The sequence below is a fragment of the Pelobates fuscus genome, chromosome 5, assembly GCF_036172605.1.
Source record: "Pelobates fuscus isolate aPelFus1 chromosome 5, aPelFus1.pri, whole genome shotgun sequence".
Lineage (NCBI taxonomy): Eukaryota > Metazoa > Chordata > Amphibia > Anura > Pelobatidae > Pelobates > Pelobates fuscus.
The window spans coordinates 335,312,938-335,328,485 of NC_086321.1; the positions used below are offsets into that span (position 1 = coordinate 335,312,938).

Below are 15,548 nucleotides of genomic sequence, written 5' to 3' on the forward strand. Positions count from 1 at the left end.
GGGGCAGTGTATGGGGGCAGTGTGTGTATGGGGGGGCAGTGTATGGGGGGGCAGTGTGTGCAGTGTGTGTATGGGGGACAGTGTGTGTAGTGTGTGTATGGGGGACAGTGTGTGTAGTGTGTGTTTGTGGGGCAGTGTGTGTAGTGTGTGTATGGGGGGCAGTGTTTGTATGGGGGGAGAAGGAGGGTAGGGAGGTTTTAAAAAAAAAAAATATTTAATAAAATAAATATTAATTATGTCCCCCCTACCTTCTTACCTTTACTGGGAGGAGGGAGGACATTTCTCCATCCCTGGTGGTCCGTGGGGAATCCCTGGTGGTCCCAGTGGTGGTGAGGTGAACTCTAGCCCGTAGCTCCAGGGCTAGAGTTCACTCTCGCAAGATTTGGAGCATTGCCGTGGTAACCGTGGCAACGCTCCATGCTCGGGAGAGGAGGACCCAGAGGAGCTGCAGGCTGAGCTCCCGGGTAGTCTCTCCCTCCCTCCCCTGCCGGCTGCCAGCATGGTGCCTGCAGACCATGCTCCCTCCCCGGTCCGTGAAGGCACATCGCAGGGCTGGCACTTGGACAATGCCAGCCCTGCATTAGCCGGCAGGGGAGAATCTCGGGAGGGGAGGGGGGGCAATTGCCCCGTTGCCCCCCCCCCCCCTCCCCCGTGGATCCGCCACTGCCCGGATTAAAAACTCTCCCTAAACACTGACAAAACTGTCACAATGATCTTTGGAACTGTACCTAAATTATATAAATCCTGCCGAAGCTCTACAGTAAGGAAACAGGTGCAACAAATACTAATGCCAGTCCTTGTTTATGGGGATGTAGTGTATGTGACCTAAGCCTCCAAATCTACCTTCACAAACTTAATACGCTGTATAACTCATTCTACTGCTTTGTGCTACAATGTATTTACATGACCCACCATTGTAACATGATAAAAGAGCTAAACTATGTTTTATTTTACTTTAGCCTTTCTTATTTAATTTACATTTGATGTACAGTGCTGCTAAAGTGATTTGGTCCTCGGTGGCTACTCTACCACACAAACTCTTTATTCGACAATGCTGCCCCTTGCATATACCTACCTACCTACACATCTAGCCTACTCTGTGTGGCAATTTATACGGCTATGTTTTATGGATGTGTCTGTTTTGCTTTGGTAACTTAATTTTAAAATTAGGCTTTTATATCTCAGAATTTATGGCATTATGCATATGAGTGTAATTTTAAAATGTGACTATTTGCTATAATTCCCTTTCCTCATTCTGTACCCTACCTCTCAATGCCTCTATTAAAGAAAAATTGACGGGATAAAAAAGACCTAAACTGGCTATTGCTAGTATCCTAACGCACCCTTTATCTTTCCAGCCTTGTGTTTAAGAGCTTTTCTGGGAAGCTCCCACCCTACCGAATAGGGCTGTTTGTACCGCCTATAACCTCCAATTTTTTTGTAATATTATATTGTATCCTGTTGTAACAATGCAGCATTTGTGGGCCCAGGACATACTTAAATTCAAGAGAATTCTCAATGTATCCTTCCTGGTAAAATATTTTATAAATAAATACATATTGATCTATCAGTTGCTTAGTAGATTATTATTATTATTATTTCATTATTTATATAGCACCATCAGATTCAGTAGCGCTGTACAATGGGTGTATAGCTCCCTAATTTGATATCCTAACATGGGATTGCCATACCAGATATACCAAATATAATGGCTCTCGACTAAAAAGCTCCCTCACTTGTAACCTTAAATATGGCAATCTCACAAAGGATTATTAAGTGAGGGAGGTAACACATTTTGAATATTGGGCAAATTCCTTCTGATCCAAATCTCCTCCTGGTTTGGTTTGGGTGAAATTATGCCAATAATTTTGAATTGGAATTCGATTTGGACAAATCAAATTACGAGATCAGTGGCTACATCTTCTCACCAGTTTACTAGATAGGGCAGGCTAATCGAGCTGTTGTCCGTTCTCACCTCTCTTGATACTTGTTTTTTTTTCAGTTTACTAGATAACCCTGCAAATTTCTCAAGTCTAAGCTTTGTTGCCCATTTTATCGGAAGATTTGAATGCGAACTTAGATCTTCAACGACAGATTCATAGTAAATAAATTTTTACGCCAACTGGTTGCATGTTCCTGCGAGAAAATGATTTCATCTATGTTTTAAAATACAATCCAGTGACCTCATATGCAAATGATCTGCAACCTTCGCAAATAGCGAATGATTTGCATAATCTTTTGTGTTTGACAGTTTCTCCCCAGCTATTTATCTCTATAACTATCTAATCCATCTTAAGATAAAAAAATAATAATTTGCATTTCTAGATATTCCCCACATTTAACGTTTTTGCTTGATTTTTTCAGTTGCACTTAAAAGTAAGAACATTATATTTTAAATACAATTTTTAAAGCTCATTTTCTTCACACAACTTGTATAATGTAATACCTAAGTCTTACAATTGAATCTACTTTTTATATTAAAATAAAGATACTAACAGACTCCAACTAGGAGGCCCTGGAGCAGAAATGGGTTAAGGAAAGGGGAGGAAGAGGGCTAGGGGTAATTTAAGGGGGTTCCCCTGGAAGCACTAATCTAAAATCTAGTTGTATTTTTTTGTTTGTTTGTTTTTTGCCAATTCTTTTTTGCAACTTATATTAAACGTAACTGTGTTATTTTTTTTGTAATCACACCTTCAAATAAAACACACATTAAAAGCCAATCAAAAATATTGCACAATTCTAAACTAAGGTTCAACTGCTTGGCTTCCTTTACAACAAAGAGTTAAACGGATGTGTCTGCAGTGTCACTGTTTGGATAATCTTGCGCATTACTCCATTAAGAGCCAATGATCCCATCATAGCAAAAACAGCCTTTATAAATCCTAAATATAAATGGAATGTTCCACTCATCTAATGACTGTATAGATTTGCAAATATTAAATAAGCAGAACATTCCATGCTGGCAAAGGGGCTTCATAGAACAAAGTGTGATGACAGCCTTAAATATCATTGGTCCTTAAAGGGTTTGAGACATATGGATGTGACACTAGGATACACTGTATCCAGCTAGCCACATTCATCTGCACTCGGAACTAACGATGGTGAGGTTTTCAGAGTTAATATTACATTTCCCATGATCCTCTGCAGAGCATTCCCTTCCGGATCTCTGTTTTGTTGGAAAGGTTCATTCAAGTCCTCGGCAGATGCACAGCTGTGGATACCCAAAGGGCATTTACATAGGAAACCTCTCTGTTTACTTCACTGTCCCTTTAAGGGATTAGAAGCAGAAATAATGTCTAAAACTCAGACAGGTAGGTTATTTTTGCTCCCCCATCCTCCTCCTCCTCCCCCCCCAGATCTAAGCCGGCAGGAGATCTTTATTATCCTCTAATGATCCTGCAATACATTGCAAAAACATTGGTTGGCCTCCCCCCTTGCAATTAAAGGGTTAAGATCTATCAATGCAAAAAGGGCGAGCCAATTGATTTGTACATTTGGAAATGTCCATGGACTTTTAGCCACTTCCCTTGGGCCCGTTTTTAGGTTATAGCCCGAGTAAGATGAGATAATTTAGTTGTTTTTGCAATGAAGGCAGCAATTCTAAATAATTCTGTATTTAACGGGACACTCCGGGGTGGATTTGCCACATCATTTGTATTCGCATAGAACTGTATTCATATATATGCTTTAAAAAACAAACACAATAAAACCTCTGAATGTTTCTCTTTTCCAGGTTTTTCCACGTTTCTGATTATACTACATAGCTTTTTTTTTTTTTAGCTGGCTGAGCGTTTTCATGCAGCCCCTGTTTTCCTTTAGCTTGCTGTGGAAGTATATGTGTGACGTCATAGCTTGTGCACACCTATGACGTCACACATGTACTTAATTCACAGTTTATTTCAATGACTCACAAAGTGCAATGCAGCAGTGAGTGGCATCTCATCAGTGCCAGATTAAGGGCCTGTAGGTTGGTGCTGACAATTATGAAGGTTCGACTTACAGAATCATATAGAGATACAACGCAAAAAAAAAACAACCATACCTCCCAAATGTCTTTTATCTGGTGGAGATGGTGCCAGAGAGACACCTGCAGGATGCATTTCAGGCATACGCATACCCTATGTAAATCTCTCTACCATATCTCGACCAGGTCTATATGTTAATCTTACAAATACAAAGCTTTTGTCTCCTCTCACTAATCATAAATGCTGGAATTTTATCTCTTGAGGATTCACTTGTCCACGATTCTCTCCCCCTTCTTACTAGCAGGCAGACTCTTGCACTGGTATGCAGGGTGGCATCGAGAAGTAGGTGGATGTAGTGAGTGTAACAGAAAATTGGGCATGCCACATGATGACAGGACGACGCTGGGCTGTTCGAGAGCTAAACATAGCAGTGCACAAAGCCAGGTTTACGTTAATTGTTTTTTGATCATTGTCCTGTTCTATGGCATGGACTTGGAGATACAGCTCCACTAGCCCCTATATCAAGTTGGTCCTCCATTACATTAATTGGAAAAATGAGTTTGTGCAACTGGAGAAAGTGAATGGAATTGTCAATTGGTTTAGTTATCTTTGTATTGTGAATTGTGATGATAGAAAGACACAATAACTTTAAGAATAATTGAAACATGTTTACTTTAGACGCACTTGAATAAATTGAGCCATAAGAGCCCATAAAATGGACTAAATTATATGTGGGTGCAGAACGTTTAAATGTAACCAACGTAAACAAGGTAATTGTAATTTGTACTTGGAATACATTGATTGTGGATTCTTACTCTTAAAACTATGAAGCAGAGGTCAGTAATAGACAGATATATAGTATATATTCCTCCTTAAATATCATTTTAAACTCAATCCAAATAGAAACTAATAGCTGAGATAAATCCTTAGCAAACAAACTAGACTTTAAAGAGGTATTTAACAACAATGTTTTAATCCAAGGGAAGTTTAACAATGTAAACTAGTTAGTTATAGTGTGGTCTGGCAGTAAAGCCAAAGTATCATAACTTACAGTTGGTTAAAGGAACGCTAAAGGGTCAGGAACACAAACATGTATTTCTGACCCTATGGTGTTAAACCCACCATTTAGGTGGCTTGAACCCCCTCAGCCCCCCTATTTCCAGTGCCGAACGGGTCTGCCAGCGCAGGCCCCGCCCCCAAACCTCCTTGATGACATAATCAGAATTGACGATTTTTAGCCAATCCATTGCCTTCACATAGGGATAGCATTGGATTGGCTAAAATCGAAAAGGAGGCAGGGTGGGGGTGGGGCCAAACGCCGTTTTGGCCAATTATCGCCTCTTCATGGAGATGCATTGAATTAATGCATCTCTATGGGTAAAATTAAGTATCCCCATGCAAAGCGTTGAGAAGCTGAATGGCAGTGCTGCCTACTGTGCAGCACTGCCCCAGGAAGCATCTCCAGGGCCATCTGAGGAGTGGCCATTCGGAGGTGTCCCTAGGGTCAATGTAAACACTGCTTTTTCTCTGAAAAAGCAGTGTTTGCATGAAAATGCCTGAAGGCAATGATTATACTCATCAGAACAACTGCATTAAGCTGTAGTTGTTGTGGTGACTATAGTGTCCCTTTGAGTTATTAAGGATATCTGTCTAGTTGATATTGCAGCGGTACAAAGGGTTTAGACATGAGCCTTATCAATTTACCATGAGCAAGTTTGTAAGCCAGGAGATCTGTCCCAGTGTATAAGCAAAATTAAAAAGGGGCTTATGCGTTAGAGCTGTCGTTTATATCAGAAGCAGGTTATCAAGCCAGGAAGTCTGTCCGAGAATTAGGCTATAGCATAGAGGGGTTAGACTTGAGATACTTGAGATAGTGGATTGGAGCCATGGTCTGGAGCCAAGAGTCAGAGGTTTATCGAACAGGTTACTAAGGGTATAGTGGAGCTCTGGCTGAAACAAAACAGTGCAATATTGTTTCTTAAATGGTTACTCCAAGCACCATTATCATTATAGTGATTTGAAGTGGTCATGGTGCTTGGGGTCTGTAGTGAAGTATTTCGCTATGAAAAGCTGCTTATGCGGATGTCACGGCAAGGGTGCATAATTTATTATTACACTATGAAATATTATCCTTTAATGTAATTTGTGTAGTAAATGGCACAAATTACAGAGATGCTATCGCTGAGGTCAACAGGGGTTACATCTTTTGAAGCTGGAACCCTCACAGAGGTCAGATGACAGAAGGGGTGGTATGAATGGCATAGGAATGTGAAAAGGATTTTACTATATGGACGGGAAGTAATTAAGGCTCTGCAAGGTGTGAGGTTCTACACTTGGAAAAAGTCTGAATGTCTCTTCATCCATTTGGCATGTACCTTGTAAAGGATAGTTCAATCCTTTTGATATGGTAACGGGATTAGTTCGATGAAGATCCTTGTGTTCCAATATCTTATCCAAGTGAAACATTAATACTTACCCACAGGTTAATAATTAAGCCTCATTTTTATTATATTTGGAATGGGACAAGCCCAATCTCTTAATTAAGCCTAAACATGAGTTGCACAACTTAAACCGTGTGGCAGGAGTTGTGATGTCTGTCCTATTGGATCGTGGGCGGGGCGTGCAACATGTCTATGGAATTGGAAAACAATAACAAATTCATAGAAGCAATTATTTCTGTGGCAAGTACAGTAGAGGAGATGAAACCAAAAGTTTATATTTGGCTTGTTGTTTCTGGAACAAAGGAGGTGGTCACTTAGAATCACTATAGGTACGCGTTGGCTCCACCCCTGGGTGAGGTGTGATAATCAACAGGGTATATCTCCTGTGATCCTGAAGGGTGCTAGTGTACTTGCTTGGGGCCAAGATCTAATTTTGAGTGAGTCACCATCATCCTTCCTTGCCAGAGACCCCCTGGACAGAAGTTGTACTTTGAAAACCTAAGTGAGTAATTAGGACTTCTGTTATTTTATCCTTTTTGTTTTTAAATGCTGTTGGTGTAAATAATTTGTTTATTATATATTGTTATATGCACTGTGACTATTTTTGCTCATAATAAACATTCATTTATTAAGTTCTACCTTTGTCTGGTTAAGAATCACGTTACCTGAAGAGACTAGTTAGTATTTTTGTAATTACATAGATATTGTGCTAAGTAATATTTGGTGGGTTTTTATTGTTGATTTACCCAGGGGACCAAGGCACCCCATTTATAAATTGTCTTGGTGGTGGCAGCGTTAATATAGTAATAGTTATATTATTATGTTTTAGTGTGGGTGGTGTTAAAAAGGGGGATTTTGTCATTATTTCCGATCTAGTGCAGACAAATAGTGTACTTTAACCCTTTCACCACCACAACTATGTCACGCACACTCTTGGAGTAGGGTGCGTTCGTGACAGCGGAGTTTAACCCATTTGCTGCTGGAGGTGTAACTCCACATATGGCAGTGTCATAAGGGAGTCATTAGTCAGCCTGGAACAAGTGTAACCCTTTAACACCCTATATCTGATCACTGATTAACTGGGGACCTGGGTTTCTTTTTGGATAATGCCAGGCTAGAATTTACATAAACACCTTGGGAAATATTATTCATTAGCTATGGGTAACTGTTGCACGGCTTAACTTTCAGGACTACGTATCCAGGACATATTCAAAACGAGAGATATAGAAACATAGAATGTGACGGTAGATAAGAACAATTTGGCCCATCTAGTCTGCCCAATTTTCTAATACTCTAATTAGTCCCTGGCCTTATCTTATAGTTAGGATAGCCATATTCCTATCCCACGCATGCTTAAACTCCTTTACTGTGTTAACCTCTACCACTTCAGCTGGAAGGCTATTCCATGCATCCACTACCCTCTCAGTAAAGTAATACTTCCTGATACTATTTTTAAACCTTTGTCCCTCTAATTTAAGCAGGGCCGGCGCCACCTGTAAGGCGACCTAGGCAGCCGCCTAGGGCGCAACTTACCAGGGGGCGCCGGATCCCTGTCCCCGCTGCGCCTCCTCATGCTGCGCCGCCTGAGCGCTTTAGCAAGCCCCAGGCGGCGCAGCACTGCTGCATGGAGGGCGGCCGGGTTTATGACCGGCAGGAGGGAAGCGCAGAGCGCTCCCTCCTGCCGGTCTCTCCATGTAGAGTGGCCGGGCGGCGCGGAACGCGTGACAGGAACCTTTGTTTCCTGTACCCGCCGCCGGCGGAATGACAGGAAATGCTCACTCAGTGAGCATTTCCTGTGATTCCGCCAGCGGCCGGGTACAGGAAACAAAGGTTCCTGTCCCGCGTTCCGCGCCGCCCGGCCACGCTACATGGGTAGGAGGGGAGGGTAAGGACCACTAAGGGGGAGGGGGGGTTTAAGGACCACTAAGGGGGGGGGGGGGTTAAGGACCACTAAGGGGGGGGGTTAAGGACCACTAAGGGGGGGGGTTTAAGGACCACTAAGGGGGGGGGGGGGTTAAGGACCACTAAGGGGGGGGGTTTAAGGACCACTAAGGGGGGGGGGGGTTAAGGACCACTAAGGGGGAGGGGGGGTTTAAGGACCACTAAGGGGGGGAGGAGGGGGGGATTAAGGACCACTAAGGGAGAGGGGGGGGGGTATTAAGGACCACTAAGGGAGGAGGGGGGGGGGGTATTGGGACCACTAAGGGAAGGGGGCGGGATAAGGACCACTAAGGGAGGGGGGGTATAAGGACCACTAAGTGAGGGGGGGGGTATAAGGACCAATAAGGGAGGGGGGGTATAAGGACCACTAAGTGAGGGGGGGGGGGTATAAGGACCACTAGGGGAGGGGGGGTATAAGGACCACCAGGGATGGGGGGGGTATAAGGACCACTAGGGGAGGGATGGGGGGGTATAAGGACCACTAGGGGAGGGATGGGGGGGTATAAGGACCACTAGGGGAGGGATGGGGGGGGTATAAGGACCACTAGGGGAGGGATGGGGGGGTATAAGGACCACTATGGGAGGTTGGGGGGGATAAGGACCACTATGGGAGGTTGGGGGGGGGGGTTAAGGACCACTAGGGGAGGGGGGATAAGGACCACTAGGGGAGGGGGGATAAGGACCACTAGGGGAGGGGGGGATAAGGACCACTAGGGGAGGGGGGATAAGGACCACTAGGGGAGGGAGGGGGGATAAGGACCACTATGGGAGGTTGGGGGGGATAAGGACCACTATGGGAGGTTGGGGGGGATAAGGACCACTAGGGGAGGGGGGATAAGGACCACTAAGGGGGGTAAGGAGGGAGGACTACTAAGGAGAGGGGAGGAGGGTGATTACCACTAAGGGGGTGGGGGGAGTAGGGGAAGGTCTACTAAGGGGTTTGGGAGAGGGAGGACCACTAAGGGGTTTGGGAGAGGAAGGACCACTAAAGGGGGAGGGGGGAGTGAGAAGACCACCAAGGGGGACTGCAGAGGGACAGGGGGCCAAGGGAGAGCACTAAGTGACAGAAGGGGAGAACACGGAGGGACAGAAGGGAAGGGGAAATCAATAATTGAGGGGAGAGCACTATGAATTTTTTTTTAAAAAAAGAAAGCTGTTCCCATCTCAGTCCCTATCCTACCCCCACAAACCCTCTCTTTTACACTACACACATACACAATGCATCCCCCCCACACACACACAGAAACATACAATGCATTCCTACTCACACACAGACACACCCGAAACACACAATTCATCCCTTACGTTCTCTTACACAATCAATGCACCCCTTACAGACACACACTGCATTCAATTACATACACAGAAACAAACCTTGCACCCCTTACACACACACACACACACAGAAACATACAATGCATTCCTTACACGCAAACACACACTACATCCCCTATAAACACACTACATCCCTTACACAAATTGCACACATAAAACATCCCCAACTCATGGATGGGCCATGTAGGTGGATTTATGGGTGGGCATTGTAGGCGTATGCCCCCTGGGGGCCCAGACCTTGAGCTGTGTAAGGGGCCCTAAAAAAACGGAGCTGCTTCCTGTTCGTTAATTGTTGTGAGCACTGTTAAAAACAGTCTCCAGAGAGCCTCTTCTACACCAGACCTGTGGAGCCAGACTGAGCCCATCATCAGCCTCTTGTCCTCATCTGGTGGTAAGTAGGCAATCCAATATATTATTAGTGGCACTAATCTCTAATTTACCTCACATTAAATGGATACTATAGTCACCAGAAGCACTACAGCATAATGTAGTGGTTCTGGTGTCTATAGCCTGTGCCTGTAGGCTTTTTAATGTAAACACACTGTCTTTTCAGATAAGACACTTTGTGAAGACTGGCGTTGGCCCATATGGCAGAGCATATGGGCGGGGCATTGTGATGTCACATGGTGGGCTGGACATATGGGGGGGGGGGGCGGCAAATTTTTTTTTGCCTAGGGCGGCAAAAATCCTTGCACCGGCCCTGAATTTAAGATTATGTCCTCTTGCTGTGGTAGTTTTTCTTCTTTTAAATATGGTCTCCTCCTTTACTGTGTTGATTCCCTTTATGTATTTAAATGTTTCAATCATATCCCCCCGTCTCGTCTTCCCCGCAAGCTATACATGTTAAGATCCTTTAACCTCACTTGGTAAATTTTACCTTGTAATCCATAAACCAGTTTAGTAGTCCTTCTTTGAGCTGTTTCTAGAGTATCAATATCCTTCTGGAGATATGGTCTCCAGTACTGCGTACAATACTCCAAGTGAGGTCTCACCAGTGTTCTGTACAATGGCATGAGCACTTCCCTCTTTCTACTGCTAATGCCTCTCCCTCAATATGTTTAAATACATTTTCCTACACAACATATAAATAAACGTTTCATTGACTGCCCAGCCAGCTAACAGTAATGTATTTAGTTTTGTTGTTGTCCTAGGTGAAGCCAAATCTAGACAGTAGGACAAATATACCCTCCCATTGTAAAAAGATAGATAGATAGATAGATAAATAAATATGGCCTTATTGTGTTACTGAATCCACATATTTGTTTGTCAAAGTATATGAATCTAAGTAACCTTGTAAAATGTAAAACTATTTTTTGTGTGTGCGCAGTGTCTTAATCTGTATTGTGTATATATTTTGGTCTTTATAGCAGCACCACTGCTTAGAAATAAATGTTTTGGGTGTTCCCCTTTTATTTTCCTTTTTTTCTGAGTAGCAGATAAGCACACAGTTAATTTCCATCACACACACAGGCAGCCTGCTCACAAATGCAATACTCAAGTAATGTGAGTGTATGCAAATTATGAGGTCAAAGCATGGTGTCCACATCCAAGAAATGTTTTCAGCATGCAAGATAGTTTTTAGTTTTGAACATCTAGTTTTGTGAGAAGCCTTGAAAATGATTACTATTCACGTGACTATGTTCTCTACTTTTTTCCGTTTAAGGGTTACTCCAAACATCACGGCCACTTAAGTTATTTGAAGTGGTCATGGTGCCTGGGGTGTGTATATGCAGTGAAGCATTTCTCTATGAAACCCTGCACATACAGAGAGTAATCCCTCTGTTGCAGGAAGTAATGACACTGATGTGTTATCAATTCTATACATATTCTTATGCGCAAAATGGCAATCATTGGCTAAGAGTGGTCAGCTGACGCTCTCAGCAAATGAATGGAAAGCAGGATCGGCATCTAGCTCTACAGAAGCACATCACAGCCAGCCTTAAAGTGGGCCAGGTGCCCAGCAGGACCAGGTAAGAGGGCAAATTGTTGCAAACATTACTGGGAGATGGGGCCATGCAACTCCTGGCATCATAACCACAGCATGTTTGGAGTAGTTCTTTAATTTAAATATGTGTGCTTCAATCACACATCCATAGCAAAATGCTGTGTTTAAATGCCATTAATGCCTGTTTTTTCAACTCTTCTTATTTCAGAAATGAATACCATTGCCCGTTCTCAGACTTTTAAGAAAAGGAGAGACTCTACTTTGGCAGAAAAAGTTAAAATTCTGGAACTCTTACAGCAACCCAAAGCTTCTCAGTCTTCTGTGGCTAGGAACATGGGTCTGTCACAGTCAACAATCAGTCGGGTGATGAAAAAGAGGGATGAGATCTTGGAACGCTGGAAGCATAACGAAAACCCAAGTCGCAAAAGGAATAGACCTTTCAAACACGCCAAGGTAGACGAGGCATTGCTGGAGTGGCTTCTTTTTGCCAAGGCAAATAAGCTGCCCATTTCTGGGCCTATCCTAATGAGACGAGCAGAGGCTATTGCTCAGGAGATAGGATGTCCACAATTTAAAGCCTCCAATGGGTGGTTGTGGAGGTGGAAAGAGAGGTATCGACTCTTTTACAGGACAGAAGTCCTTCCTGCTGAGAATAAACATACTGACATTGTGCAAGGTCAAGGCATCAAAAGGTTTCCAGATGTCACCCAAATGGTAACAATGCAACTTAACAGGGTATCAGCAAAGAGATTTGATGGCTACCCATTAAACAGAGGTGAACTAGTTAATGGAGAAAGGAACTCGGCTCACATGCATTTAGACCAGCGCGCAGAGTCTTCCGAAGGAAATACGCAAGGAAGATGTTTGCTTGCGCATGTTGCAAAAGACTATTGCTCTGATGACATATTTTGTGCAGTAGCCTCTTCCTTTCACTTTAGAATTCCAAGAAGTCAAGGAGACATTACTGAGAAGCAGAAGGAGACAGTTAGTATTTGGTTCTGTTGTAATATAAATGGAACAGAGAAGCTGAAGCTATTGGTCACTCATAACCTCCCACCAAAATCTCTAGGCACCCACTCCATATCTCCTGTGTCGTTGAAAACTAGTGCAAATGGGTGTTTGACCGAGAATCTATTTGCAGAGTGGCTTTTGAGCTGGGATGGAAAGCTTAGCAGGCAAGAAAGGAAAGTTCTCCTTGCGTTTAATGCCAACAGCTGTGTGCCAAAAATTAAACTCCGAAATATATCTTTATGTATTTTCTCCAAAGACAATATATCCTCAAACTATCTTTTTGGCCAAGATCTGATCGATGAATTCAATGCTTTCTACCGACAGCTGCTTATTGAAAGACTTGAGGAAGATGCAAATTTAAGCAGAGAAACTGATCTACCCCAACTTATATCTCATATGACACTTGTAGAAGCTAGTTATACCATGAACAAGGCATGGGTGAGAGTGACAGCCCGCACCATAAAAAACTGTTTCCAAAAACCAGGAGGCTTTAAAAATGTTTGCCTAGCAAAACATGCTTCAATTGATGAAGATGCTTCATTCTCCACGATGCCGCATGAGAGTAGAAATGGCCACACTTTGGGACAATTCCCTGCCAGTGTTGGAACATATAGAAAAATTACTATCAAAGAAGAGAGTGATGTTGAACAAGAAGGGTTTGGATGTGAGACCATAAGTGAGAATCCATTTAGCCCTATCCAGAAAGTGACAGTCGGATTCTTGCCTGGGGAGACAAGTACTGATAAGTTATTTGCTGAGTACTCAGGGGACCAATCTGGAATAGACGTCTCTCGTTCATATCCGAAATCTTTGAATGGTAATAGGATTTCTGCAGTTGCAATTAAATCTGAAGATCCAGGACATCAAATCCACATGCATGAACTCAGAGAGGCTTGCAGTGTGATCCACAGATACTTGTCTGCTGAAGGCCAAGACACGAGTATTTTCTGTGCACTTCAGAATCAACTGCAAAGATGCTTGTCTCAACACAGAGAGAAATACTAAAATGAGGTTTTGGTAAAACCAAACGTTACCAGAGACCTTGTAAATGGTATTTATAACTGTTAAGTTAACCTGTCACCTGAAATCACCTTTAAATTATATAGTAAACAAATGCAAAAAAAACCAGGGCAAAAGCTATTAAAATATTTGTCATAGTTAGTATAATCCTTATTTTTATAATGCCATATAAATTTGTGCATCTATGGTATATATTGGACCAATATATAGGCACTTTTGAGCCTTACACGCCTGAATGAAAAGTACATTAAATTGATTTAGGAATATACAAAAAAAATTTAGGGAAATTATTCCTGGTTTGTACTTGTAAGAAACGAGAGCCTATTTAGTATTAGAGCTATATGCAGAAATAATTCCGGTGGGGGACAAAGCCATTATATGTTTAGTCACTATCCATCACATCCACCATTTAAATCAAGAAAAGGGCCATTTTGAGAAGGGCAATTTCCCCCCTTATGCCTTATGCTGCAGATCCATTGTTTGAGACAACTACTCGTCCTTAAAAAATAGATTAATGGATACACTCTGGATTTTAGGTGACAGGGGTACATTATCGCAATAATACCAAAATGTAATTCCTTTCCTATGAAACATCTCTTTGGAAATCAAATTTTGGAGTTTGGAGATCTGTCAGTCTGATAGTCATAATACTCCTTAAATGTAATTCCAAAAACTCAAAACTGGCAGATATTTATGGACCCAATGTAAGGTTTTTTAATCAGGGTTGTACTATAATCCTTTCATGGACCTCAGGCTTACTGCAAACTCATCCAAGGTAGTTTTACCTCAATGGCAGAAGTGTTTGGCTGTATAAGAATGTGGCTGTTACGTATGTATTATTTCAAAGAACAAGGGGACAGGACTATGTATAATGCTTGTTTACTTATTAAATGATAAAACCCCTTTGGTATTCTCCCATGTCCTTGTAAAGAGAACAATAGAATATATTGACACGAGAGTGAGATAAAACAAATGTAAAAATATATTACGAGGCTTACACAACATTCTAGCTTTGCAGTATTAGCATATTGGTAAGTGGAGTGTGTCCAGATCTGAGAGTTTTCTTCTTCTGGGTATTTATTACCAAGGGCAATTGGTATCATGTAGACTGTCTTTAAATGAGGAAAACGGAATAGAAGTAAGAGAAAGAGGAGGTGGATCCAAATTGAAGATTATGCTAGCTTTAGTGTACTAATAATCTTAATTTTAATAAAGACAGGAGGTGAGTATTTTGTATATCTCTCTTTACTAAAACTCCATAGCAGTAAAGAAAGTGATAATAAGAACCAATCAAAAAACAGTAGGAGGTATAGTATTCCCAGTGAACAGGCTCCTCCCCCTCTTTCAACTAGCGACATCGCAGACGGGCAAAGTTCAAACAATGTTGAGTCGAAACCAGTCTTGGGTCTGTAACAGAAGAATAAATCCGAGTGTCTTAGGACCATCCATGTGGAGTGTAGGAGAAAACTTGGGAGAATCAATCCAAACCAGTTAGGATAAACTTGGGATAATCCACATAGCGATAGTTGGAGGTCCACGTTGATTTACGCTGAAACGAGAGTGTGGAATAGGTTAGGTACTAGTCGAAAGACTTTGAAAGCATTGGAGTCATTCGTACAGTATTTTTATGTAAGATTATAGTATTAAATAGCAATATACTGGTAATACATACTCTTCTCTCTAAAGAACAACAGGGAATAATAGTCATGATCTAAGATATCCACAGAATACGTAGAACAGTCGAATATGAAGGGAGAGCAGAGACTAGTTCCCTATAGAAAGATAGGAGAATAGAAGAAGGACAGTATAGAAAGATTAGAAGACCAAAAGGGTGGGTATGGGTGGGAAAATACTCGCCTCCTGTCTTTATTAAAATTAAGATTATTAGTA

At 42.2% G+C, this 15,548-nt stretch overlaps 1 protein-coding gene across 1 annotated transcript; it reads left to right on the forward strand.

Moving 5' to 3' along the window:
- Positions 1-3,192: 3,192 nt before the first annotated feature.
- LOC134610315 (tigger transposable element-derived protein 4-like) lies at positions 3,193-14,555 on the forward strand. Its single transcript, XM_063453261.1, has 2 exons — positions 3,193-3,311; positions 11,836-14,555. Exons 1-2 carry the CDS (start codon positions 3,293-3,295, stop codon positions 13,641-13,643), a joined length of 1,827 nt encoding a protein of 608 aa, XP_063309331.1. The 5' UTR covers positions 3,193-3,292; the 3' UTR covers positions 13,644-14,555.
- Positions 14,556-15,548: the final 993 nt, after the last annotated feature.